Genomic DNA, 26,367 nt, shown 5'->3' with positions numbered 1-26,367 from the left:
GGCGAAACGCAACATAACCAAAACAAGTCCCAAATGAACAGGGCAGCCTTTTAATATTCTTCAATGGCGATTTATGTTTACTCTTTATTTTTTGCTACATGCACAAGATACGTCATTTTATATCGTGTTACTTTGAATATTGAATATTGTATGAACTTCTTTAAAGAGCTCGTCCCTTTTTCTTGAGCTAGTAGATCGATTCTATGTACGTAAATTTATTTGCATGCCATATGTTAGGCCATTGCAAGGGATAAAACGCTTTACATCGTTCAAATACCCGAAATGGTGTAGGTGTAAGACATAAGAATAAAGAGCAAATGTTATGCGAGCAAAATGCAAAGTCAAACGAACAAAATCCTATAATTAAACAATTATTGCAACTCCCACTTTTTGCTGGAGGCCACTGCCGGACTCTGGACCCTTGCGCTATGTGCACTACTCCTCCTTTTTGAGATCACGACGCTCGTAGCACACTGTAACCGATTCTGAAGTAAAGAAGAGGAGAGGCAAAAGCAAGTACTTCTCTCTGTTGAGCATGCTGCAGATGTGGCACATATTTCTGGCAGAAGCTCGTGCTCATATTTGCCTTAAATATCAGACACCAAACAGACTTAATTTTGATTTTGCATTATGCGAATGCAAAGCTGTAGCAACGAATTTTGAAGTGTTTCATACAAATAATTGGTTAGATAAATTGTATATATTAAATATAACTTTAGATGTGACTAGACAATAAAGTTCGCAATCGAGTTATCTGTAACCTTAACTTATCACTTACTTAAGCGGGCCAAAAATATAAATAAATAAATAAGAAAGAAAAGCATAATAAATTGTTTTAGAACCACTGATCTCACCCCCAAATCTATACCTCGGCGAGGCACATTATAAGGCGACCTACTCCTGTTGAATGCGGGGCCCAGGTCGTTTATCTCTCTCTGCGACTGACCGCCAGCTTGTCTCTTAACCACGAGCATACGATAATTAACACACAAGAGCGGGGGGCGTGATGAGGAGCGGTCCGCAGAGCCAAACAAATTATTAAAAATGAATTAGTGGAAATATAAATATGTATATGAATTTTAAAATTCCACACAGTCTGACCATACCAGACCATAGCAGCAGATACCATAGCCTAAATGCTTCTTCGGCTTCGAGCCCGACTATACCGCAGCCTTAGCAGGAACGCACGTGCGTTCAAACCTGACGCATTTTCAGGCACTGATGAGGCCTCCGGTGGTACCCGTAAGGCCACTGCAATTGAATATGAACGAATCGTTAGGTTTGATTTTGTAGAAATATAAAAACTCATTAAATACTAATCTATTCTCAATTTCCTTCTCTCTTGTATGGGTTAGCATACCCTTAATGACGTTGATTGCCGTTGTCGTTGCTCTCGCCTGACGCAAGTGCATACCCAATTTGAAATCAGGTCATTTCTCATGATAAATAATTACTTAGCCTTCATATATACTCTGTCTTTCCATACACACATAAAAATATTTTCATATTAAGGTAGTAGTATAGAATGGATTCATTTGAACCGTTGCACTTAATCTGGAGGAAATCCATTATAGCTTTGAGCATGGATAAGGATGAGGTCTCTCGCTTCTCCTCGACTGCCTATTACACGGTCTGACGTGATGATAACCTTATCAGTTTCATAAATAAAGTTTCACATATTTATGTGATTTCTTAATTTTCTGATCAAATGATATGATTTGCCATGGGTATTAGCATGCCCATTTCAACACAATACGTGTTATTAAACACTCCTCATTATATAGTTAAAGGATTTTTGTTGTATGTAAATATAAACGCTTTTCTGCAAAGTTATACACATACAATATTATATTTAATAAAAGCGCAAAAAATAGCTATTCTACTTTGAAGAGAAATTAAGCAAATATGTATAAATCGAATAAATCTTTCCAAAAAAGAGAAAAAATACAAACTAAGAGAGTGAAAAGAGAGCACAGCTGATTGGTTGCAGGAAGGGTGGGTAAATATACATATTATAGAGCATAGAGTGTGCAAAGTATATAACGCTGTTCGCATCCCCAACAGCAATATGTATTCCGGCAAAAAAGACGCCGAGGCAAAACTCGGCATTGGGGATTTTGCTGATGGAACATTGGATATGATTTACCATACAGCGAACGTGATTTACCTATGACTACTTAGTCTAGTCTCATGATACATTTGTAATTTGTAGCACCTGAGAATTCTGACGTGTTCTTTACAAATATGTGTGCATGTAATATCCGTATGTATGTAAGGACAGTCATCATAATTAATTTATATATGGTATACATACATATATGTATGTATGCCTACATACATATGAACAAATAGTATGTATGCATGAATGTTGGTATATGTATATACATCCATATTATCTGCATATTCATGGATACACATTGTCCAAGAGCATCTATAAGAGCTGGCCAAGGATATGCTTTATTTCCTCGGGTGATGCTGGCATGCAGAAGATTGAATCCACCATTCCCAAAACCGAATATCACACATACAGATGTACCTGTATATACCCAGAAATTTCTCTGTGTGAGTGAATGCGCGATGGGTCATATATGTGCATATACATGCCTATGTACATACATATACGTGTACAGCACACCCACATCCACACGCACCCGCACCCCCACCGACACCGACACACTTACACAAACACGCATAGCAAGCATATGTACCGGAGAGGTATGTTTGAAGAGTCGCGTTATCTTGGGCGAAATGGAAACGGACCAACAGAAGCTGCATGCAGTACACCTCCGGGTAGTACATAGCCAAAGGCTGACTCCTGGTAGCAGTCGCATAGCGAAAAGCATCAAGCACGTAAGCTGGCCAAATCTTTTGGTCGAAAACCACAAAGGAGATACGGAAGTTGAAGTTGATTCAGTTCGGCAAACAAGTAGTTGGTGCCGTCGCTTTACTTCCATATCCAGAACCTCAGAGGTCGCTCAGTAGTGCATTAAAGTCCTTATACAGAAGTGTAGGGATTTGAAACGGAAATTGACTACCCTGAAGCCAAGTACTACAACTTCCTAGTTTATCTCGGTTCAATTCGGCACTGAGAAAAACAATACGGTGCAATTTATTAAACTGTCTGAAACAGTGTATTAAAAAGTTCCGACGGTAACGGTAACCTGAACGGTAGCAGCGTCGGTAACCTCAACGGCAACGGCAAAGGGAAAGGCAACGTGATTTGTGAATCATTATTCACTGATATTTGCATAATTTACCATTTGCTGGCCACAGATTCACAGAGGATTTCATTCTGGATTTCACAAGCAATTTTCGACGGAAGGTGACACGTCCTGCAGACCGTTGGCCAATTGGGAAATTATATTAGCAACTTTTCTCTAATTTCCGTAGGAGTTGGACATGTCATTTCTGGCTACTTTAGATGCCAACGCCTGGCAGGTAAATATATTAGCATATTGTCTGTAAAATAATTTCTTGTTGTTATTCAATATGAAATTAAGATTGTGGACAACGATAACATCATAGTCATAGGTAGTCCTTAGCCCTTTTTGCGGGAACATACTAATTTTCCAACAACTACTTTGTGCAAATTCACATTTTCCCCATAATATATTGTTGGCTTTCTAGTATGTGCTCACAAATGTAATTACAGGCGCAAATGCTTGCTAGGTTAAATTAACCATAAAAAATCAATTTTCTGTCGTCTCTCTTATAAAGTTCCGTGTAATATTGTTATTTCGGTTTAGTGGTTAAATAAATTGAGAAAATCATCCCCTATAATGTACGATGTGTAAAAACGATTATTAATAGAAAATCTTACTTAAAATGAGGTGAAATGGGTAAAATGATAAACGAATATTTTATGATTTTAAGTGATGTAAATTAAACAAGTAAGAAAGCTCCAGTTGAGACTGCTCGACTATGAGATACCCTGATACCCTCTAAGCTGATATTCTACTTTTATGCACACATGCATACACAGCTAGCAGCGACAGCGCTTGGGCTGTGCTGCAGTGTGGGCAATATTATGAGATTTATTTGTTAAATAATTTCTTTTGTAGACATACAATCTTAATGAAACGTTCAAAGCGTAATCATAATATGGTGAAAATGTGTGTACATTCCAAAGCACAAGTCTCTAGTACTTGAAAATTTTGTTTTTAATTGGGGGCGAAGGGGGCGTGGTATCCAAAATCTGAAAATACAAAATCTTCGTATCCTTCAACTGTATATACATAGTAAATCTGTAGACTCTAGGTCTAAAAGTGTTCAAATTAGGCTGAAAAAACAAAATAATTTTTTCAATTATTCTCGATAAAAAAGTTATCGGATGAGTTATCGAAGAAATATGATAAACTTGTACTGCGTATGGTACACACGAGTATGCATACCAAATTTCAGCACTCTAGCTCTTATAACTTCTGATATCGACGGACTCATACGGACGGACGGACAGACGGACAGACGGACAGGGCTATATCGACTCAGCTCGTCATCCTGATTAAGAATATATATACTTTATGGGGTCTGCGATGATTCCTTCTGCCTGTTACATACTTTTCACATAACCATTATACCCTGATTTCCCATTTTCAAAGTAAGAAAGCTCTAGTCGAGACTGCTTGACTACAGGATCCCCTGAATCCTTCGAGGAAATGATATTTCAACATTTCCTCGCGTTTTTCTGCTAAGACAATAAATATGCACGCATAAACACGGATGAGCTGCAGTGCAGTGCTGCAGTGGTCTTACTACGGGAACTTAAGGGTGAGGGGTGTATATAGGTGTGGGGGTGAATTACAACAAATATCGAAATTCTATACAATATATATAAATCTACATTTGAAATTTGGAAACTCTAGCTCAAAAGGTGTAGGAGATATAATATAAATAACTTATTTTCGATAAGGTTACTAATGGATAACAAAATATCGGGAGTCGATCTTTTAAGAATAGCTCGAAAAAACTCTCTAGCTTTATGTGTTATGAGATTAACACATTCATGGACGGACAGACGAATAGGGCTAAATCGACTCAGCTCGGTGCCCTGATCAAGAATATATATACTTTGTGGGGTCTGCCACGCCTCCTTCACCCTGTTAGATTCTTTTAAAAAAAACATTATACCCTGATTTCCCATCGAAAATGTGTTGAGGGTATAAAAAGATAAAACAAAATCAAGTTGCTACTGTAAAAATGTAAACATTATAATATATATTAATATAATAAATATTCTTGGGTTTTAAACCTTTAACCATTTGAAAATGGGCATATTCTTAAACAGCACAATGAACAGAATCGATCTAGATCGATCCATCTATCGTATGAGCGCAACATTTCTATTAACCACAAAAGTTATATAACTTTTAAATATTTAATGTCTTATATTGGTATAATTTTAGAGTTACAAGTTACTAGATAGATCGTTGATAAATTAATATGTCAATTAATATGGCTTGTTAGAGCTAATTCTAAAATAAACTAAAATTTCGTTACAAACTTGTTTAGTAAGATACGTAAGCCTTCTATGATATATCTATACACATACAGAACGTATATAACAAATGATAGTAATGTAATGACAGTAAAGTATTAAGCTTCGGCACATGGACAAAAGCTGGGCTGCCTTGTTTAATTTGTTGGCGAATGGACTTTGATGCTAGCACTGTCAGTAGCAGTCATTCCATTGTGTGTTGCTTGCTTTGGCGGTGGTTCGAGGACTGAGTTTTATTTGCGCAGACCTGTCGACCAAATGAAGCGCATAATACATCAAACACTCTTTAATGGGGGTGACAAACCCGCAGAGCCGCTGTGAAGCGGTGAGGCTGATTACACTTTAAGTAACGCAAATCAAGTCTTGGACTCACATGCAAAGGGTCATCAACGTCGGCTAAGCCACAATTTCTTAATCATTTTTTCATAAGCTACCAAAGCTCTTTTGCAAAGGGTCAGCTCTATATGTGCTTGCTATTCCATGCATCTATTGTTTTTGTTAAGGGAATTTTAACCACTCGCATAATAGGTGACTTGCTCAATATTATTTTATTTATTACATGCCAATCTTCTGTATATTAATATTATATAATGATTATTTTTTAACATCTCAATATAAACTTTGGAATAGTAAGTAGACATCGTTGTGAGTATATATTACATTGCATACAGTCTATGTTTTAATCATTAAGGACGTAAAAACGTAATAATGGATAATTTTTGAAAGAAGGCTCCAAGAGATCAACAGTGATTCAATTATCGAATTCAACAGTATTAGGCAATATAAGGATGTGCGATTAATAAAGCAAAAAGTATAACTGAATTAGAAACAATTAAGAACGTTGCAGTCGGGCGTTAGCAACTCTGCATTCACATCCCGCCAGCAAATTTGAAGCTTCTAGCTCTTAAACTAAAGCAGATATAAACTTTTTCTGTTTGCCACGCTCCCTGTGGGCGGACATACATATATCCGCCATAGCTGTTTGGTCTTGACTGGTCAGCCCGAGTATATACAGGTCTCTAGCATCAATATCAAAATATATCAGAAAAATAAATTAAATAAATCTTCCGGTCCGATTTGCCACGCCCCTAATGGGCGTAGACATATAATATTTTTATCCATCTTCATAGAATCATAACATGAGATCATGTGCAATTTTAGCGGTTTAGGTTTAAAACTCTAGGAGATACAGATTATATGTTCTCTAGCAAAATGCATTTTCCGATTTGCTACACCTCCAGTGGGCGGATCGAAAAAATTTTAACACTTTTTAAATCTGAGATATGTGCTCCAAATTTTAAATTTCTATCTTCAATAGCGTCGTAAAAAACTGCGTTTATACGCACATACGCACATACGGACAGACGGACGGACAAGACGGATATTGCACAAAACCCCTTTCATGAATGGGTATAAAATACTTTATACTATAATATATATAGTATAAATTTCACGCTTTACTTCTTGCTTTAGCAGCAAAATGTTGTTATACCCTGAACCCATTAAAAATGGGAAATCAGGGTATAATGGTTTTGTGAAAAGTATGTAATAGGCAGAAACAATCATCGCACAACCCATAAATTATGTATATTCTTGAGCAGCTCGTCGCAGAGTGGATATAGCCCTGTTCGCGTGTCTGTCTGTTTGAGCCCCTAGATCTCAGAAGTTATAGGAGATTGACTTTGGCATGCATATACATATATACCATACGCAGTACGTGTTTATCATATTTTTTTCGATAACTCATCCGATTTCTTTTTTTATAGAGAACAATCGATGAATTTATTTCGTTTTCAGCCTAATTTGATTTAAATTCCAATACTAGCTTGCAGGGGTCAGGTTATCTCCTAGTCGAGCAGTCTCGACTAGAGCACTCTTACTTGTTTATTTAACTATTTATGGCCATATGAGATAATATTTAAAATGATTCTGAAGGGCATAGGGTCAGGTCGACATGTATTTACCGAATCTTTCCTTCAGATCCGTCCTGCCTGCATTTCCATACCTTATTACCTAAATTCGAGTGTCATATGCTCAAAATCCCCTTTTCGTTAATTATACCCTGAACCCATTTTCAATGGGAAATCAGGGTATAATGGTTTTGTTGAAATGTATGTAACAGGGAGAAGGAGGCGTGGCAGACCCCACAAAGTATATATATTCTTGATCAGGGTGACGAGCTGAGTTGATTTGGCCCTGTCCGTCTGTCTGTCCGTCTGTCCGTCTGTCCGTCTGTCCGTATGTATGAACGCGTCGATTTCAGAAGATATAAGAGCTAGAGACTTCAAATTTGTTTTAAAATGTCCGTAATTACAGCGCGCATATCAAGTTTATCATTAAAAATCGATAACTCATCTCGATCTTTTTTATCGATAAAAAACCTTATCGAAACCCAGTTATAAAATTATATCTTCTACACCTTTATTGCTAGAGTCTCCAAATTTTTAATGTATGCTTATATGCAATTTATACAATTTCGGTTTTTGTTAAAATTTACCCCCCACCTCTAAATTCACCCCCTCACCCTCACTTTTGTAAAAAGCGTATTTCAAATACTAGAGACTTGTGCTTTGGCAATTACATGCATATTCATGTTATAATCATAATCTAAAAGTTTCATGAAGATCGTACGTCCATAAAAAAAGTTAATAAACAATTAAGTTTTCATAGTAAGCGCACACTGCAGCCCATACGTGTTTATGCGTGGTTGCTTGTGTGTGTATGTGTTTGTGTATGTGTGTGTGTATGTGTGTATGTGTGTATGCGTTTGTGTCTGTATGCGTGTGTGTGTATGTATGCCTGTGTGTGCGTACGTGCGTGTGTGTGTGTGTGTGTGCGTGTTTCTTGTGTAAGCTGAAAGTCGCGAAAAAGTATTGAAATATCTATTGCTCCAAGGGTTCAGGGGATCTCGTAGTCGGGCAGTCTCGACTAGAGCTTTCTTACTTGTTTCGACTAAAATTAATAATTAAGAAACGTGACATATGAGAAAAAGTATCCCGTGGCCGCGCGTGAGTCAAGAGCTGTGAAGCACGTGATATTTAAGCTGAGTAATTTCCATATTTGAATTCGTCAAATTTTTAAAACAGAAAAATAAATTACACTCGTAATATATTTAAGTGCCCCTTAAGTGCTCTCCCTTGATATTTGAGTTAATTGGTGTTTTCGGTTGCTAAGACTAAACCTGTAAACCTTAATTTTAATCTACGGCTTACTCTAAGCTAAAAATTACGATTGTTACCTCGACCAACACGTATAAAATTGTTGAATTTTGGCACTTAATCAACTAATTTCATAAATATAATAAATGTTATGGAAATATGAAAATATTTGATCTCTTAATAGTCTGAAAAATGAAAGTGTAATAGAGCATATATTTATGACACAAATTGTTGCTGAAATTTTTCGTTTACAAACTCCCTTTAATTTTTAAAATCCAAGGTTTGACTTATAAATCATGTATTTAACACATTCAACAATAGTGGTGATCTTGCACCTTTTGGTTTGTCGTTCTGTCTGTTCGTATGTATAAATTTAATGATACACGAATATACATATTTTAAAATAAGAGCAAGGAAATAATGAAAATTATAAAAAATACAAGATCAGGAACGATTTAAGCGAAGGGCTTTTAAAATACTACTTTGACCTGGCAGTTCATAAAATACAATCATGATAAGACCATTTAAAGTCTATACAAATCATAAAAATGGTGAATGTCAAACTTAAATGAGGGATTCTTTAATCCAAGCAACACTTGGGCCAATAATATCCCAGACAATTTATATAATACATATACTTCTTTCAGATTGTAAGTGAGTAAGTACAGCATGGCACAGAGTACGACCAAATACTTTACATTTTAGAACGAAGAATGATTGTGGCATTTGTACTTGATGGTATTATTAACGGTCTATGACTATGTAAAGAGAATCGTGGCAATAATCGTGTAGCAGAAAATGATATAATTACCATACTGATATGAATATTGTATTTAAATACCAATTACACACATAAAGACATTTAAGAGATAATTATGAAATATCATACGTCATGCTTGTACTTTAATGCTTCGTGCTCATAATCCTTATCCGCATTATCCTATTTTCCGGGTTGGCTAATAATTCGATATGTTAATATTGAGCACGCGAGTGGCCAAAAGGGAATGCAGATCATGTGGCACTTTGTCAGTTGAGTGCCGTAGGTATTATATAACCAAAATCAAGCTTCTCCACCAAGAAAAAAATGCCCCTTAGTACCAACGTGCGACACGTGACCTTATTTTTGCGCTTGAAGACGTGATGAAACACTCTGCGGCCACTACAAAGCACAACACAGCATGGAATATTCGACAGAATAAAATACAACAATGTATGTTTTGCCTAGTTTATCCACAATGTTTCAACCCCATTGCGAGCAAGTATTAAGCATCCTACGATTTGTCCTGCTGCCAGCATTTTGCATGGGCCTTGCGATAAGTGAGCGCCGGGTTCGTATTTTGGGTGAAGTGATTAGTGGGCACTTCATGCTAAAAAGTGAAAAGCCAAGTAGTGCGAGTGGCAGCGAGCGTCGGCTATGCGGCACGCATATGTTTTTCCTTCTTTGTTGCTTTACGGTTGCAGGTCGGCGCGCACACACCTGAGTGGGCGAAACGGAAAATCAACAGCAAGAGCAAGAGCAAAAGCAAAAACAACATCAACAGCAACCATTATTAAGGGGCCATGAGTTGCCCACGGCTTGTATAGCCAAATTCTATACGAGTATAACGGATACATTACGAAGGTCGGTCACGTGGCCTGAAAGCAGTCATTTTAATTAAATTTATAAAAAAACATCTCTTCGAAGTGGATAAACATGTGCGAGTGTCTTTTGTCAGCAAATACAACATGGTATGTTCTAAAGACCGAATTGAATATCAGTAATCGTTAAACTTTATAAGCAATATATATATATATATATATATATTTGAAATTATTATTATTGTTAATATTCAAAAAATAATACATGTTTCTTTAAACTAAGTTGGCTTTGTTTTGAATTTGTAACAATAAGTCAGACTTGCTTATTCTTATTAATGATAGATAAAAATCGTATACTAGTACACTAACATATGTATGCATACTTGGTATAAATTTGTTTTTGTGTGATTGCTGAATGTACCTCAAATTGAAATTCGAATTCAAATTTACACACAATAAATCAGATTTTGGGCCTTATGACTGAAACACACGAATCGCTTTCAAGAGAAGAAAGGAATAACGTTAACGAAGCGCTTAATTTATGTATTTACACGTTCTCTAGTGGTGAAGTTGAATGCGAAACAATTATGATATAAGGCTTACTCAGCCCTAAATATCTCCAAACAGGTATTCCTTCGCTCTCTTTTATGTGTATATTTTATGACGCCGAGTATTTACTCCGTAATGCACTGCACAACAGCGCACCAACGGCGTCGCGGCTTGAACTTATTAAATGATTTATATTAATGGCGGCATATCATGTTTCACGCGTACTCAGTGTTTGAGTTAGTCTGCCAAGCAAATTTGTCAGTGGGGGTCGGCACGCGCTCAACTCCAACTCCAACTCCAACTTCAATTCCAAGCCAAACTGCAAATCCAGCAGCGACAGTTGAAAAGGCAGTCAAAGTTTTGTTAATTTAAATTAGTTTATACACATACAGCTTATATAAAAGAAGATGGACTACATTATAATTTCAGATCGCTGACCATTAATGGATTTGTAAGATCAAATAATGATTTTCGCTCGTATAACCCATATTTGACTTCAACTTGACAAAAGTAATTGATCATCAATGCTATTATCATTTTATTTATTAAATTTATTCATACAATTTGTAGATTCAAATGAGTACGGCTATTGTTTCAGACGAAATTTAATTTAATCGAATAAAACCATAAGGTTCGAATTTTGGATAGCTGCATGGATTGCAGCTGGAGACAATTAAATTTAATAATACAGAATATTATTTTATATATAATACCTAGTCTACTAGTTAACCGGCTCTTCCTCTAGAAGAGTTGAGTCGCATTTGAGTTGAATTACTGCTCACCTCATCTGCATGGCGATCGCAGTAACTTCTCGTATAAACAATATATTCAATTCGCTGGGAGCACGACTGCAGGCAATTAAATGTAACATCGGCATCTCTAACTTTAGTAAGGTGAAACTAGTCTATTGTATGAAATTATTGTAACGCGTTCCCACACAGATAAAAATGTTGCAGTCGGAAGTAACCGGCTTTATAATACTTGCATCGGATTTCCCGGTATATATATATTTATATATATTGATGCTCTATAGCATCGTGCAACAACATGTATATATCAGCCATAATTTTTTATGGTATATAATATATATATTTTTCTTGGGACTTTCCAAATATGCATAGTTTTCGATTTGACAATCCCAGTTGACGTATTGATATACGTAACATTTTTTAAGGGTACTCACACTTTATTAAAAGTTGATCTAGCTTCGCAATGGTTTCCGTTAGACCGACAGATATAATATACTCTTTTTCTTCGTGAACGGGTATAAATGTGCACACATAATACAAGCAAAAAGCACTACGCAACTGTTAAGCATCTGTTACGGTTCCGTTGAATTTCAATTTTTACGCACTTCTTCGACAATCTTGATGTAGAAACGCATCCTCAGGCGATTCGGAGTAATACTCTATGCAAAAAGTGTTAGCGAGTATATTGTTTTCGTAAAATCGGATTTTTTATATACTACTACATAAGCTCAAAATCAGAATCGTTCAAGCTGCTCTTTAACTGCTGGGAACACAGGCTGAACTGCTTGTTAAAGCACCTTCATATGTAAATACAGTTATTAAGACTCGAAGGACACATTTATTGTGACAAATGCAAAACATAAGCAGCAGCTGAGATAAATATAACTCTACACAGAAATAAAAGCAGACAAACTATTTAATATGTTTATTTCCAAGCTCTTGGTAAAAAGTCAGAAGTCCAATTGTATACAAGTTTATGAAGGATGTTGGTTATGATTGTTCATATAAGTGATATAAATTCTGGAGGTTATTCGTTTTAATAACGCTAAGTTTCTGCAACTTAGTCAAGTTTCTGCATTGCAAAATATTCAGCATGCGGAGAAACCTGTTATTTTTGTGTAAAACCTCACCATAAATTTCTAATGATGATATTGATCCATACATAAATCATTTTAAGCTCTGCTGAGTGCATAATTTATGAAATTAAAATGATCGACGTGGGATCAATGGTCCCTTCTAGATTGATATGCAGTTTTCAGATTCTATGTGGCTTGTGAATGATTTATTTGAGCTGCTCATAATTGCATAATGGAATATACATATATTCAACAATTCTTCTCCTTCCAAAATCTTATAATATATTATGAAACGAACTTGTATATTTTGAAAGCGTAAAAAATGCTATATATATTATCAGGAATTAATAGAGATTAGAGGTTAAGTTAAGTTTAAATTGTGATGCATATGATGTACGTTTCGAGAGGTCATGTTAGTGCGTATAATGTGAAGACTGCATCAGTATTAAGGAATGAGAGACTTATCGTGTGCTGTCATAAAAGTTTCGATACTAAAATCCGAGTAGATCATTTAAAGAACGCTAAGAATTAGTTGCCCTTTTAATGATTTCATTGTCCAATTTATATTTCTTAACGACCGCTCAGGCATGCTTGTGTTTTGTTATTTGTACGAGTAGCTTTTAATTTTCGGGATCATCAAATGATCATGAAGCCCTCTCGTCTCATTCGCGACCAAAAACCGACGCACTCGCAGAGACCGTCGCGTCGGTACTCCTGACTGTCGACTGTCGACTGTTGACTGCAGCAGTTACGATGCAGCTCGTTTTAATAATGGTAATTTGATTGGACTTCAACTCCGACGCATTGATAATTTTCTCACATAGAAATCATTTCTTTTATCGACTAAAAGAGGCGCCGCACGCAATTCGGCATTCAAGTTTTACAACGAGATCTGGGTCGTAGTGGAACGACCGCAAAGTGGAAATCGCGAGGATCTCTACTCTTGAAGTTGTTCAGAAGATTAGTACCTATTCTTCAGATCGCATTATAAGCATGATTAGCATGATAATTCTAAAATAGATCAACCAGCTCGGCACATACACATGGCTTAATCTATTTAAAAGTTCACACGTATGAAAGTTTCATTGTGGTGTTAATGTGCGGCACCATTTATTCCATCGGGTAGACACAGCAGCCCAGCGCATGCGCTGATCATACATCAAATGTATATTTTAGCCGGCGGCAATGCTCAAATTACTTAGTAGTCCTTAGAGAAAAACTAAACTTGCATTCGTCACAAAAAAGGCCATTAGGACAACGGGCATTCGTATATGTATATAAACGTGTAAGAATTCACGTTAACTGATCGAGCGAAAAGTTTTCAAAGGTATCTCTCTAGCTCCTGATGCCAATCTAAGCAGAGCTATTCGGTGCCAGATATCTACGGCTTAGTAGCAAACAGTTACGTGTGTCTTGCTTATTGGCCAACTCTATATGTGTTATATACGTCAGTTGCTGTAAAAAAAAAAAAACATTTTAAAATGCATTGTATAGTGGGCTAAGCTATTTAGTTTTTAAATTATTATATATTCTAATTCTTAGGACAGTATCACAGCTCCAATATATATGGAAACAGTGGATCTTTTGATACTTGAAACTTGGAACCTATATATGTACCAGCAGTAATCCACTACGAGCAAACACAGCTGCAGATGTTTTTTTATCTCTCAGCCTCATATTTAAATGGACCGGTGCTAGCCTGTTGGCTCTTCTCTCTCGAGTTGTAGCTGGGTTGCAAAAACGAAAAAGGAAAAAAAATAAAGAAGAGCGGATTAAAGGTGCACACGAGCACAGCCGTAGGAAATATGCTGTAAACATCCGCCTGCTGCAACTGCAACTGAAAATACAGACTTATATACCACGAAAACAGCAATGGCCAGCGCAAGGGGCAATATCTCCACAGCACTGGCACTGGCACTGGCTATGGCTACAGCGAGCGCGCACATTTCCCCTGCGGCAATTCGACGTCGTGCAACATTGCAGCAGCCTTTTTGCAGCATTGCTTGGCTCATGGTCATGATTAGTGGGCCGTTGCTGTAGTCGTTGCTGCTGCTGCTGCTGCTGCTGCCGCTTCTGCCGCCGTTTCCATCGGCATCGCCATTGCTGGCGTTCAAGGGACTTCTGCTATTGCCAAGAAGCGACGGACGCATCTACCAAAAATTTGAATCTGTCTGCAACTTAAGACTTAACGAATATGGACGAAGTGCCCTGGGGCCGTTCGGAAATTTTACTGTACTGTATGTATGGATTGTATGCATATTGTTGGGGGAATGTATAAGAAGTTTTTCCGATGTTGTCAAAGATTCAAAAAGACTTTTTTTTTCTTTAATCATATTTAATATTCTCGTTTTTCTGTTATTGATTATCCTTTTTTTTAGAAAGTTATATTCCTTATATCTTTGGATCTAGAGTATTTTCAAAATAGATTCATGTGGATTTTATACAATACTGATTGCTGCATTTTTCATACCTGTTTCGAGTACACCCGACATTTTTAAAAGATGTATTTTAAATGAGAAATTCTTCTATTGTTTGGAAAATATACGTATATGAATGTCATTCCCACATTCTGAAACTTAGGTCCATCTACAAGAAAAGTTTTTTAACAAATAAATTTGCATGACATATCGCCAATTGCAGCCGAAGCGCAGTCGTTGAGTCAACTGCCCAGTTAGCTGAGCAATTTCTATTTTTTCTATTTTTTACGGTTTCCATTTTCGTAATATGTAGGTTTTGAAATAAAAAAATTTAAATTTTTTTTTAGAATAATTGTGTGACGTTGGTATTGCAGTTTGTCTCTCTTATTCTGTCTTAGCAGTATTTGTGTCGCTGCTATGCACACAAGTATGCATTCATAAATACATATGTATATACATTTCTAACAGCGACTTATTATACTTAATTGTTGACTGAAAAATATGAAAAACAAGTAAGAAGAATCCAGTCGAGACTGCTCGACTAGGATATACCCTGAACCCTCTAAGCTGATATTCTACTCATTCTGCACTTATTTTATACACACATGCATACACACGTATCCACAGCGCTAGGGCTGCACTGCGGTGTGGGAAATAAATGAGAATTTATTAGTTGAATAATTTCTCTTGTAGTAGGACTATCTTTATTATCTGAGCGTGGTTATATGGTTAAAATGTGTGTAAATTAAAAAATCTTTTTATTCATTAATTGTTTACTGTATATCTGAAGTCTCCAGGTGTAAAAATGTTCAAATTAGGCTGAGAAAAAAATATAAAATATTCGATTATCCTCGATAAAAGGATTTCGAATGAGTTATCGAAAAAATATGACAAATTTGTACTGCGTATGGTTTACAGGAGTATGCTTGCCAAATTTCAATTCTCTAGCTCTTATAACTTCTGAGATCTAGGCGTTTATACGGACGGACGGACAGGGCTATATCGACTCAGCTTGTCGACCTGATCAAGAATATATATACTTTATGGGGTCTGCGATGATTCCGCAGGTTCAGAGTATAAAAATCGTCGGGATAAGCGAATTTTTAAAAGAGTAATATATTCGGAATGTATAAAAAATAAATTCAGGCCTGTTCTGAGTGTTTGATTTTAGTGGTAGTTGGCACAAATCGGCATTACAGGCCTGCCAATTTGAGTGAAAATAAAATTGGTATTCACAAAACTTAATAAAGGTATTGAAAGCGGCAATCGTAAAAGTCGTGAGTGGCAACAGACATGCTAGCTAATTCTTGCTCTGCCCTGCATCTACTGTCGAATGAATTGGGGTATTACATACTATGTACTGTAGTTTTAGTGTGTTCACGCACATATGAATATGCATATATGTACGGTAGGTGTACACAAGTGGCTGTACAGCTTACGTATCCCTGCACTTGGCTCAGCTGCAGAAAGCGGCAATAATTGAGGAGGCTCGAAACGGGTGCTCAGGTGCATTATCCAATTGCAGCGCTGCTGCCGCCGTGCTCGACACTCCTCCACTTAGGCGGCTTCATTGCAACGGCACGATTTATGACTGCGGCTGCTCATTTGTGGTCTTAGCGCAAGCGAACGATCGATGATCGAGACGCCATTTTTTGTTACGATTCGGATTCACGATACCAGATCCCTGCTCGAAAAACGAAACAATATTGATTTTTACTCTTTGCTGCCGTACCGCATAACTCGTGATGCATCGTACACTGGTCCACAGTCGGCAAATGCTTAAATAGTCTGCATATAACATGTATGTGGAAACATACATATGTACAAACACATCGTATACATGTATCCATCTGAAGATACACGTAAACATACATGTATGTCATTTATATTTGTCATACCCTGAACCCATTGAAAATGGATATATTGGTTTTGTTAAAAGTATGTAACAGGCGGAAGAACGCGTGGCATATATATTCTTGATCGACGACGTGGACGACGAGCTGAGTCGATTTAGCCCTGTCCGTCTGTCTGTCCGTCCGTCCGTCCGAATGTATGAACGCATCGGTTTCAGAAGATATCAGAGCTACAGACTAGAAATTCTTTTTCCTAGGTCCTATATCACGCGCATATCTCTGAAACTCGATAACCGATAATTTATTATCGATTAAAAACCTTATCGAAAACTAGTTATTTAATTATATCTCCTAAACCTTAAGAGGTAGGGTCTGCAAATTTTAAATGTATCTTATAGAATTTATATATTTGTTGTAATTTACCTCCTACCCATATATCCGCCCTCTCACCTATATATTTGTAAAGGCGTATTTCAAATCCTAGAGACCTGTGCTTTGACACATACACGCACTTTAATGTTATAATCACGATCTGATCATGAGCATAGTCCGTCAACAAGAAAAGTAATCAAGCAATTAAGTTTCCATAGTAAGCATACTGCTGCCAATGCGTGTTTATGCTTGCATCTCTATGTTTTCTGTGTGTGTGTTTCTTGTGTAAGCAGAAAGACGCGAAGAAGTATTGTGAAATATCAATTGATCGAAGGATTTAGGGGATTTAGGAGTCGAACAGTCTCGACTAAAGCTTTCATACTTGTTTAATTCTTAATTTTGCCCAGAATTCAATAGAGTACAAGCGAATTATTGAATTCGGAACACTATACGACATTTTCGGCGCACTCATCAGTAATACAATATCTATATACTCTATACATGCAACTATTGGGGGTGCTAACGACCACAAAATAAGCTAGAGCTAACGAATTCAACTGATATTTGCACCACTGTGCGTGTAGGCTGCTCCATCTAGCGAGACTGAGCATCCAATTTAGGATGAGGCTAAAATGTAAAGCCTCGGGTCCAACTCGTGAGCGCCGCAGGATGTTCATGACTGCCGTTGTGGCTGCTGTCGTTCATGGTAGTGGTTGCAAATAATTCTTTATCTGGCTGCAGTAGGGCATTAATTCGACTAACTGCAAATACCTTCATAGATATGCACACATACACATGCATGATACACGCGAACTTATATCTCATCTAATTATTCGTTGGTTGGATTCAAATAAAAATAGGTTAAGGACAGGACTTCCAAAAAATATAAAGAAGTACAATCTGCTAAGCTAATATTTTCAAATCATAAATATCGAAAAACATATTACTCTAAACAACAGGAGCAGCCTTCTTAACTATACCCTGAACCCATTGAAAATGGGAAATCAGGGTATAATGGTTTTATGAAAAGTATGTAACAACCAGAAGGAATCATCGTAGACCTCACAAAGTATTTATATATTCTTGATCAGGGCGACGAGCTGAGTCGATATAACCCTGTCCATCTGTCCGTCCGTCCGTTCTAGATCTAAGAAGTTATAAGAGCTAGAGAGCTGAAATTTTGCATGTAGACTCGTGTATACCATACGCAGTACAAGTTTATCATATATTAATAACTCATCCGATAACTTTTTATCGAGAATAATTGAAAAATTGAACACTTTTGAACTGGACTTCAGATTTACTGTGTGTATACATATGATGAATGCAAAGATTTTGTAACTTACAGATTTTACGCATTTCAACTACTAGAGACTTGTGCTTTGGAATGTACACACATTTTAACCATATGAAAAAGTTCATAAAGATAGTCCTTCTGCTAGAGAAAGTATTTAACTAATAAATTCTCTTAATATTGCCCTCACCGAAGTGCAGCCCAAGTGCATTCGCTGCTGTGTTTGTATGTGTGCATAAAATAAGTGCAGAATGAGTAGAATATCAGCTTAGAGGGTTCAGGGTATATCCTAGTCGAGCAGTCTCGACTTGAACCTTTTTACTTGTTTTTTTGAGAATTTTAGTCTAATCCAACTGATTACAATATCTTATAATATTACTATTATTTATGTAGATAACCAGAACCCATTGAAAATTTGATTTTGTAATGATGTAATGAGAGGGGCAGAATATGTATACAATAATATAATGTAACCGTGTACGTCCGTCCGTGCCTGTGAATCTATGAATCTCGTAAGCTACAAAAACTGAAGCTTTTGTCGGTAACTAATTCTATTTATTCCCTCATTATCAGTTAGAAGTGAGATTTTGTTTTTTAGTTTAGTTTGAATATCAGTTTTGGTTTGAACTAAATAGTGTATTTGCAAATTTAAAATTTACATGGAATCATTGGGTTCAGAAAATATATTTTTCTATTATTATTAGAGCATTTAATAATCAATAAATTAGTTGTATTTTTGTATGTATCTACTCGCATATGTATGAATATATGTACATATATATTAATGTATTTCTTTGAATATAAGTATATACATATATGCATATATATATTTAGAGACATGTGTGTGTGAATATTCCTTCACTCCCATTATTTTTGACATAATCACGCTGTGATGCTGTGTAAAATAAAGCCCTCGGCTAGATTGGTAGGGCACCCACCACTGGCGAAACGCATTGCCAGGCGTCCAATGCCGAGTTCTTCCCAGTAGCATAAGTTACATCCCTAAGGCTAAAGTGTGCTAGCAACCCCAGCTTTCCACCGTTATATATACATATGTACAGATTTATATATTTATATGTGTAATGAGCGTGTGTGTGTATCCATTTTGCAACCACTGTGCTTATATACTCACGGACTTGTACAGTATACGAAACGCACACACCCAAGTGATAATAAAAGCCGTATGCATTTATACATACACACATAACCATTTCAAGCAAATGTGTGTGCATGTATATATCTCTATACGTATCTATCTATGTTCGTATACGTTTGTGTGTGCATGCCTCTCTCTCTCTCTCTCTGTGTGTGTCGGTGTGTTAGTGTGTGTGCACATGTGCAGAAGCTGCGCTGCCGACGCAGCGGCAATGCCGCTGACGCAGCCTCTGGGTTCGGCCCATTGTCTAGTAGTCAGCTTGAGGGGCGTGGTTTCCGAAAATATAAATGGCTGTGGTTGTAGTTGATGCTGTTGCGCGTTGAACACGTATGCCAGCAACGGTCGCTTGCCACTCATACATACATACATAATCCAAGTAGTATTGGTGCCACCGACTGAAAAGATTTTTACAGCCTGTGCTCTCTTATAAAGACTTACTCTTCGCTACATCGGGCCTTGCTGTGAATTCTCTTGCAATTGGCCAATATTATAAGACCACCAACAATAAAAGTGTTTTTTTTTTTTTTTTTTTTTTTAAGGAATTTAGTTTCAAACTAAGTCTTGATACAAATTATGTAAAGTGTGTATATATAAATATTTTTATATTTTTGTGAACTATCTCAATACTCTTTAAATAAAAAACATATATTATGCATTTAGTTCGATCTAATTTTGGCATTAATCGACCACGAAGCACAATTTATATGACATAGCTCGAAGATAAATCAGTTTTAAGGGATTTGACTGTATGCTCATCTCTCTTTGATTTTTGTCTCTGGTTTTATCTCTTAGCTAAGAGTGTAGTAATGTCTTTGAAAATCTGCTCCGGGTGAGGGTTAGTGCTAGTGAGTGTGTGTGTGCGTGTGTATGTCTGTTTGTATGTATGTGGTGTGTTGTGTGTTTGTGTGCGTTTCGAAAAGTGTGTGCGGTTCACAGAGCGTCGAACGGTCTTTGGGGCTTAATAGGTTTTTACGCACATATACACGTACATGTTATGTATGGTCGCGTGTTTATGCACACTACCGCGCGCAAATGTGACTGTATGCGTGTGTGTGAGAGTGTGTGTGTAACTGTGTGCGTTTGTGAGTATGGTTGTATTCAAGCGGCAGCATCGTCAGCATCGCAATACATCCCCTGAAGGTTTTTACGTCCAAACAGAAAATTTAGTTCAGTCGAGAACTACCGTCAGTGGCTGCGCAAAGGCAGAAGTTTATTTGCGGGTTTCTTCGAAAAACCCAACTGGATAATATAATATTATGCTGTGTCTTCGACATATCTTACAATAGCAAACTGTTCAAATAATAATTACGTTTCTCGATCACAATCATCCACCCAAGTTTACTACTAAGTGTTCCAATATTTGCCAAGACCGTCACATCGGATAAGTTACACATACATATGTATATATATTTATATATATTCTATGGTGTACATATAAAAAAATGATAGATACGTGTATAAATATATATGTATACTCAAATCAGTGTCATTAATTTAACTTCTTCCTAATAATAAATATGTACTCGAATGACTTATAGTTGCCTTATTAAGTGCCGAATCGATCTATCTACTTAGGAATCGTACCTGTTTTGTATTCTAAACTAAAAGTCTAAACGTGAAAATTGCTGAAAAAGTGTTCCAGTGAAAATCTGAAAGCTGAACTGCTGGATAATTGCTTTCCGACGCATATATGATATATACTTTATGTAAACACTAGGAATAACAAAAGAAAAACTTACATATAATATGCATATCTTACATCGGACCAATGACCATCAATTTGAGGATCAAAAATTTATGATGGTAAGATTGAAATACTATTCGTCCTTTGTACACATATACATACACAAGTATGCGTAAATGTATGTATGTATATCCATGCTTTGTCCGTTTTACGATACGTTGCGAGGAAGAGGAAGAAACTCACTCACTGATCAATTACGTGTCAGCTAGAATCACTATCACTCAAATCTTATATTGAATCGAAGCCAAATGGGGCTGTGGGATCTCTGATTGACATTTAAAATTTCATGCACGCAAGCACTTAGGGCAATTACCATACAAGTCAAGAGTAAACTCCATGTCTGCGATTTAAGCAGATTGATTACCATAGCCAAAGCCAAATTTATGATAATAATTGGTGCACTTATGTTAAGGGCCGAGTTTCGCATCCTCAAAAAGGAGACGGCCTCTATTAAAATGTAATTCCTAATATCAGATTCTTGTGTTCAATTCAATTTCGCGATCAAATTCATCATACGAAAAATACATATGCAAATATTTTATATTATTATTAAATATTATTAGTGAGCTCATTTAGTAACTCTAATTAACATTGATGTAGATAGATAATTATTTAAGAAATATAATCGTATAATCGCCAGATTGACATTTATATGTTTATTCTTGCTGAAGTCGGTCGATGGAATAAATTAATATGGCTTTCCCTGTCTGCATTTGATGCTTCGTAATTTTGTATTTAACTAAGTTTTTGATTATTTCGCTTTGCTCTAGGCTGTTCATATGTTAACATCACCTCGATTCAGTTGAAATATATGTTTTTCAAATCAACTGTATCTATCCGGGCTTGACACGTAAAGTAAACAGACAAATATATACTCTAGAATCAAAAGCAAACAATGCAAACAAAGTACATACTACTACAATAGCAAAATGTAAAAAAGGATATTTATAATTTATTTCAAGTCACAATTTTATATTTTTATTTGAAAAAAAAAAAAAAGAACTTGAATACAATTCTGATAACATTCTGATACATATATGCTGTTGGTCAAGATCAGTCCAGCTCTTTACAAGAATTTGTGTATATTTATTTATTTTATTTTACTTGACTTTGGTTTAATTTAGCTTTTACATAAAACAATGGTCAACCTCTCGGGCTGTAGGATAGAATACATCCTACAAGTTTTTCTTGACTTGGAAATTTCATAATATTGTGCATTTCGTGAAGTCCACAAAGAGTATCGTTTGCAGACTAAACTCGCTATGTGCTAGAAACAGGGTAATTACGAGATTCGAGCTGGACTGTTGGTGAGAGTATTATATGCACAACAATATTATTCGTGCATCTAAAGTTTGCATTGGCTACGTTTATCCACCCCCATTCAATTAGTAAAATTATATGGTTTATCGGAATTCCAGGAACTTTTTGATCCCAGCTCAAAAATATAGGATAAAATGATGGGGCAAGGGCCGAAGATCAAAACAAAAACACAAAAAACACAACAAAGAGGCAGTGCAAAAGTAATCGCCCACAAAAAGGAATTCTCATAGCCGTTGAAATGGGTATGCCGAATGTGTTAGCGTTATTTGTCTCTCAGTTAGTCTTTCTGAAGACTGAAGAGTGAATCGCGTGATGCGTTGCCAAAAATTATTTTTCAGAAGCACAGAAAAAATAACGTAGCGCCCAATTTGCGTGAGATTTTGATATGTGAAAAATATTGATACTGAACCAATATAAAAAGAGAATCGTTAGAGTTCTTATATCTGTCCTTAGTTGGTTCCCATAACAGTTTGCCATGCTCGTCAGCCTCTGCGATATCCAATAATATTTCAATCCTTTTTATATCCTCAACCCCTTGACAACCGGAAATCAGGGTGTAATGGTCTTGCGAAAAGTATGTAACAGGCAGAAGGAATCATCGCTAACCCCATAAAGTATATATATTCTTGATCAGGGCGACGAGCTGAGTCGATATAGCCCTATCCGTCTATACGTCCGTCCGTATGAACGCCTAGATCTCAGAAGTTATAAGAGCTAGAGATATGATGATTCGTGTATACCATACGCAGTACAAGTTTATCATATTTTTTCGATAACTCATTCGATATATTTTTATCGAGGATAATCGAAAAATTAATATTGTTTTTTTTTTTTTTTTCAACCTAATTTGAACACTTTTACACCTGCAGACTTCACATTTACTGTATATATACATTTATACGATATGTTGATACGAAGATTTTGTAATATATAGATTTTGGATACCACGCCCCCTTCAACCTCAATTTGTAAAAAACGTATTTCAAGTAGTAGAGACTAGAATTACACACATATTAATCATATGATCACGTTCTGAAAGTTTCATGAAGATGGATAATTTATTCAACAAATAAATTCTTATAATATTGCCCACACTGTAGCGCAGAGTATCAGAGTATCTTCTAGTCGAGCAGTCTCGACTACAGCCTTCTTACTTGTTTGGTTTCCTTTTTAAAATATTAATAAAATAAAATTGCCAATAAAAATTCACTTTGGTACCAATGAATGAATGAAGCATAATCTATGATTAATTATTTTCTCTTTTTCGTTGTTTATTGATCTTTTCAACAATTTTCTATTTCATACGAACTGGTTTTTTATTTTTATCTTTTATGTATGATTTCACTCATTTTCGAATTGTAAAAACTTTGTTTTTATCAAAACAACAAAATTAGAAAATTAATTTAGCACCTGTATAAATCTCCAGATTTTAACATAAATAGATTAAATGTAATATTTGGTTGATATCGGATGAATTATATTTTTATATATTTACCTATAGTTGCATATTTAATGATAGTTATATATTTAATGATAGTTATATTTATACCGACGAACAGAAGCACATATCCAAGCATGAGTTCAATGGGTTTATCAACAATATATAGTCTCTATATCAGCTCAATTTCGCTAGCCTCGTGTGTAAGTTGAGACTTTTGCTTTGAGAGAATTGGTTTGGAAATCAATATTCGGTTTATATTGCTACTTTCAGCAGTAATTGTAGTAAAAATTGTGCTAAATTCGATGCTAAATGTTAAAATAATTAGTCCTTAGGATCAAAACATACAACAAATTCAAGAAAAGATTGCTCATAGTCATATGGATATCCATTCATATTATTTTGATTGCTCGAGACTTTTGATGGAAATAGCCTAAGAAGGAGAAGATATCAGAAAGATGAATTGTTTATGCAGATACCGACGTATATTTATATATACCTGGTATGCCAAGACGAGTAGGTATTATTATGAATATGTAAGTGCTCCGTTCCTACGTCGCATCAAAATTGATTTCATTTGCAAAAAGGAAATTAAAAAGTCCATTCAGAATGAAATTGAAACACAAGATAAATGTAAATTTCTGCATCGCGGATGCGAACTGCGAACGATAGCAAGTGTCGAAACTGCGGCGTGTGTTAGGCTCGTGGCAAAGCGGAGATCTGCTCGTTTGCGAATTCACCAGTTGTGAGCATCAGCAACAGGAGGGGGATCGGGAGAAGCAGAATGGGAGGAGAAGCGAATGCATCTTTGCACTGGCGCGATTGAAGTGCAGATCGCAGTCCATTTTTTTGTTTTCTTCTCTTTTTTTTTTTTTTGCCGAGCTTGGTTAGTATTTAAGCAGGTCTGCCGTCTGGTAGGGCCTACCTGGATGGCTGGCTGGCTGGCTGGCTGGCTGGCTGGCTGGCTTTCTTACTCTGCTATTCGTCATAAACCTGCTAGAGCTCCATCCACAACACTCACTTCACACTCCATGCACTGCATCCCTACATTTTCACTTGATCCAAGTTGTGCGTATATCCCACTTGAATATGTTTATGAATGAGCTTTACTACTTCATTAAAAGGCAGATGTCGGCCTCGTCATGTCAGTGGGAGTGAAAACCGGCGAAGGGACGGTGCGACCATGCTTGCCAGTGGTAGAATGATATGAGCATGAATGTAGCCGACGAAACAGTGCAACAGGGACACAGGGCAACAGAGTAACAGGGAACGAGAAGAGAAACGCGAGCGCAATAAACAAAAATCGATTATCGCTCTCCATGTATTTTTATTGTTGTTACGAATATTATATTATGAGTTTGAACGGTTCCTTTTGAATTCATTTAATTTATAGTCGAAAACGCTTTTGGTCCATCCGGCAAATCCAACTCCAGTGACTTAGCATCGACTGGACGTCCGGTGCAACATTATGTCCACATATGCTAATGCTTTGGAGTTTAATCTCGGATGTAATTTAAATATGAAAAAATATACATACACATAAAGACTGAGCTCCAAATATCCAATCTAATATATTTCATATTTAAATTACATCCGAGTTTCAACTATACAGCCGTTGTTATCGACTCGAAATTTGATTTGTATGCTCGCGATGGCAATCCTAATTAAACAATTATCAATCAGACTTGAGAATAGTCATTCTCTGCAGTTACAATACCTATGATTCACTGCACACGAATACTATGAAGAGTAATTCATAAAATCTGAAATTGTATGAACTTGGCTTGTGGTAGATAATAAATTATCGCAAGTATACACTGAAGAATGTTAGAGAATACCCATGTATATGAACTGTGCGCACACCTAATTGGCAGTTTTGAAATATATGTAGGCCTGAACCGCAACAGTCGAAAAATTGGTCAAAAGGCATCCGCGAGCCAGCGAATCAGTTGCGACTTGCAAACATTTTCAGTTAAGTGGAACGATTTTATGCAGTAATTTTGGTAATAACTGCAACAGACGGCTGCCAATTTAGGGGAACAGCTACTGTTTAACTACACCAAATTGTTACGTAATCGTCGAGGAATGTGTATATGAGCTCTTCACTATAATGACTGCTCCCGCACTTACACTAAAATTAATTGCACCTCTCTAAAATATTTTGTCAGA

The 26,367-nt window shown here is 36.4% G+C and overlaps 1 protein-coding gene across 5 annotated transcripts in view; it reads left to right on the top strand.

Annotated features, from left to right (window-relative positions):
* Positions 1-2,835: 2,835 nt before the first annotated feature.
* The window catches only part of LOC6583627 (transcription factor AP-2-epsilon), a 40,077-nt gene continuing 16,545 nt past the window's right edge, over positions 2,836-26,367 (top strand). Inside the window, exons 1-2 of one of the 5 annotated variants that reach the window (XM_015162983.3) lie at positions 2,836-3,322; positions 3,391-3,438. In XM_015162983.3, coding sequence (XP_015018469.1) covers positions 3,400-3,438 — 39 coding nt within the window. In that variant the 5' untranslated portion in view covers positions 2,836-3,322; positions 3,391-3,399. Of the gene's footprint in view, positions 3,439-20,860; positions 21,500-26,367 lie in introns of those variants that run through there. The other 4 variants (XM_044009568.1, XM_044009570.1, XM_044009567.1 and 1 more) reach the window with 4 other exon arrangements.

Source organism: Drosophila mojavensis, unplaced genomic scaffold, assembly GCF_018153725.1.
Source record: "Drosophila mojavensis isolate 15081-1352.22 unplaced genomic scaffold, ASM1815372v1 contig_74, whole genome shotgun sequence".
In the NCBI taxonomy this organism is placed as follows: domain Eukaryota; kingdom Metazoa; phylum Arthropoda; class Insecta; order Diptera; family Drosophilidae; genus Drosophila; species Drosophila mojavensis.
Note: the sequence above shows the minus strand (reverse complement) of the source record. Positions and strands in the feature narration are given on the sequence as shown.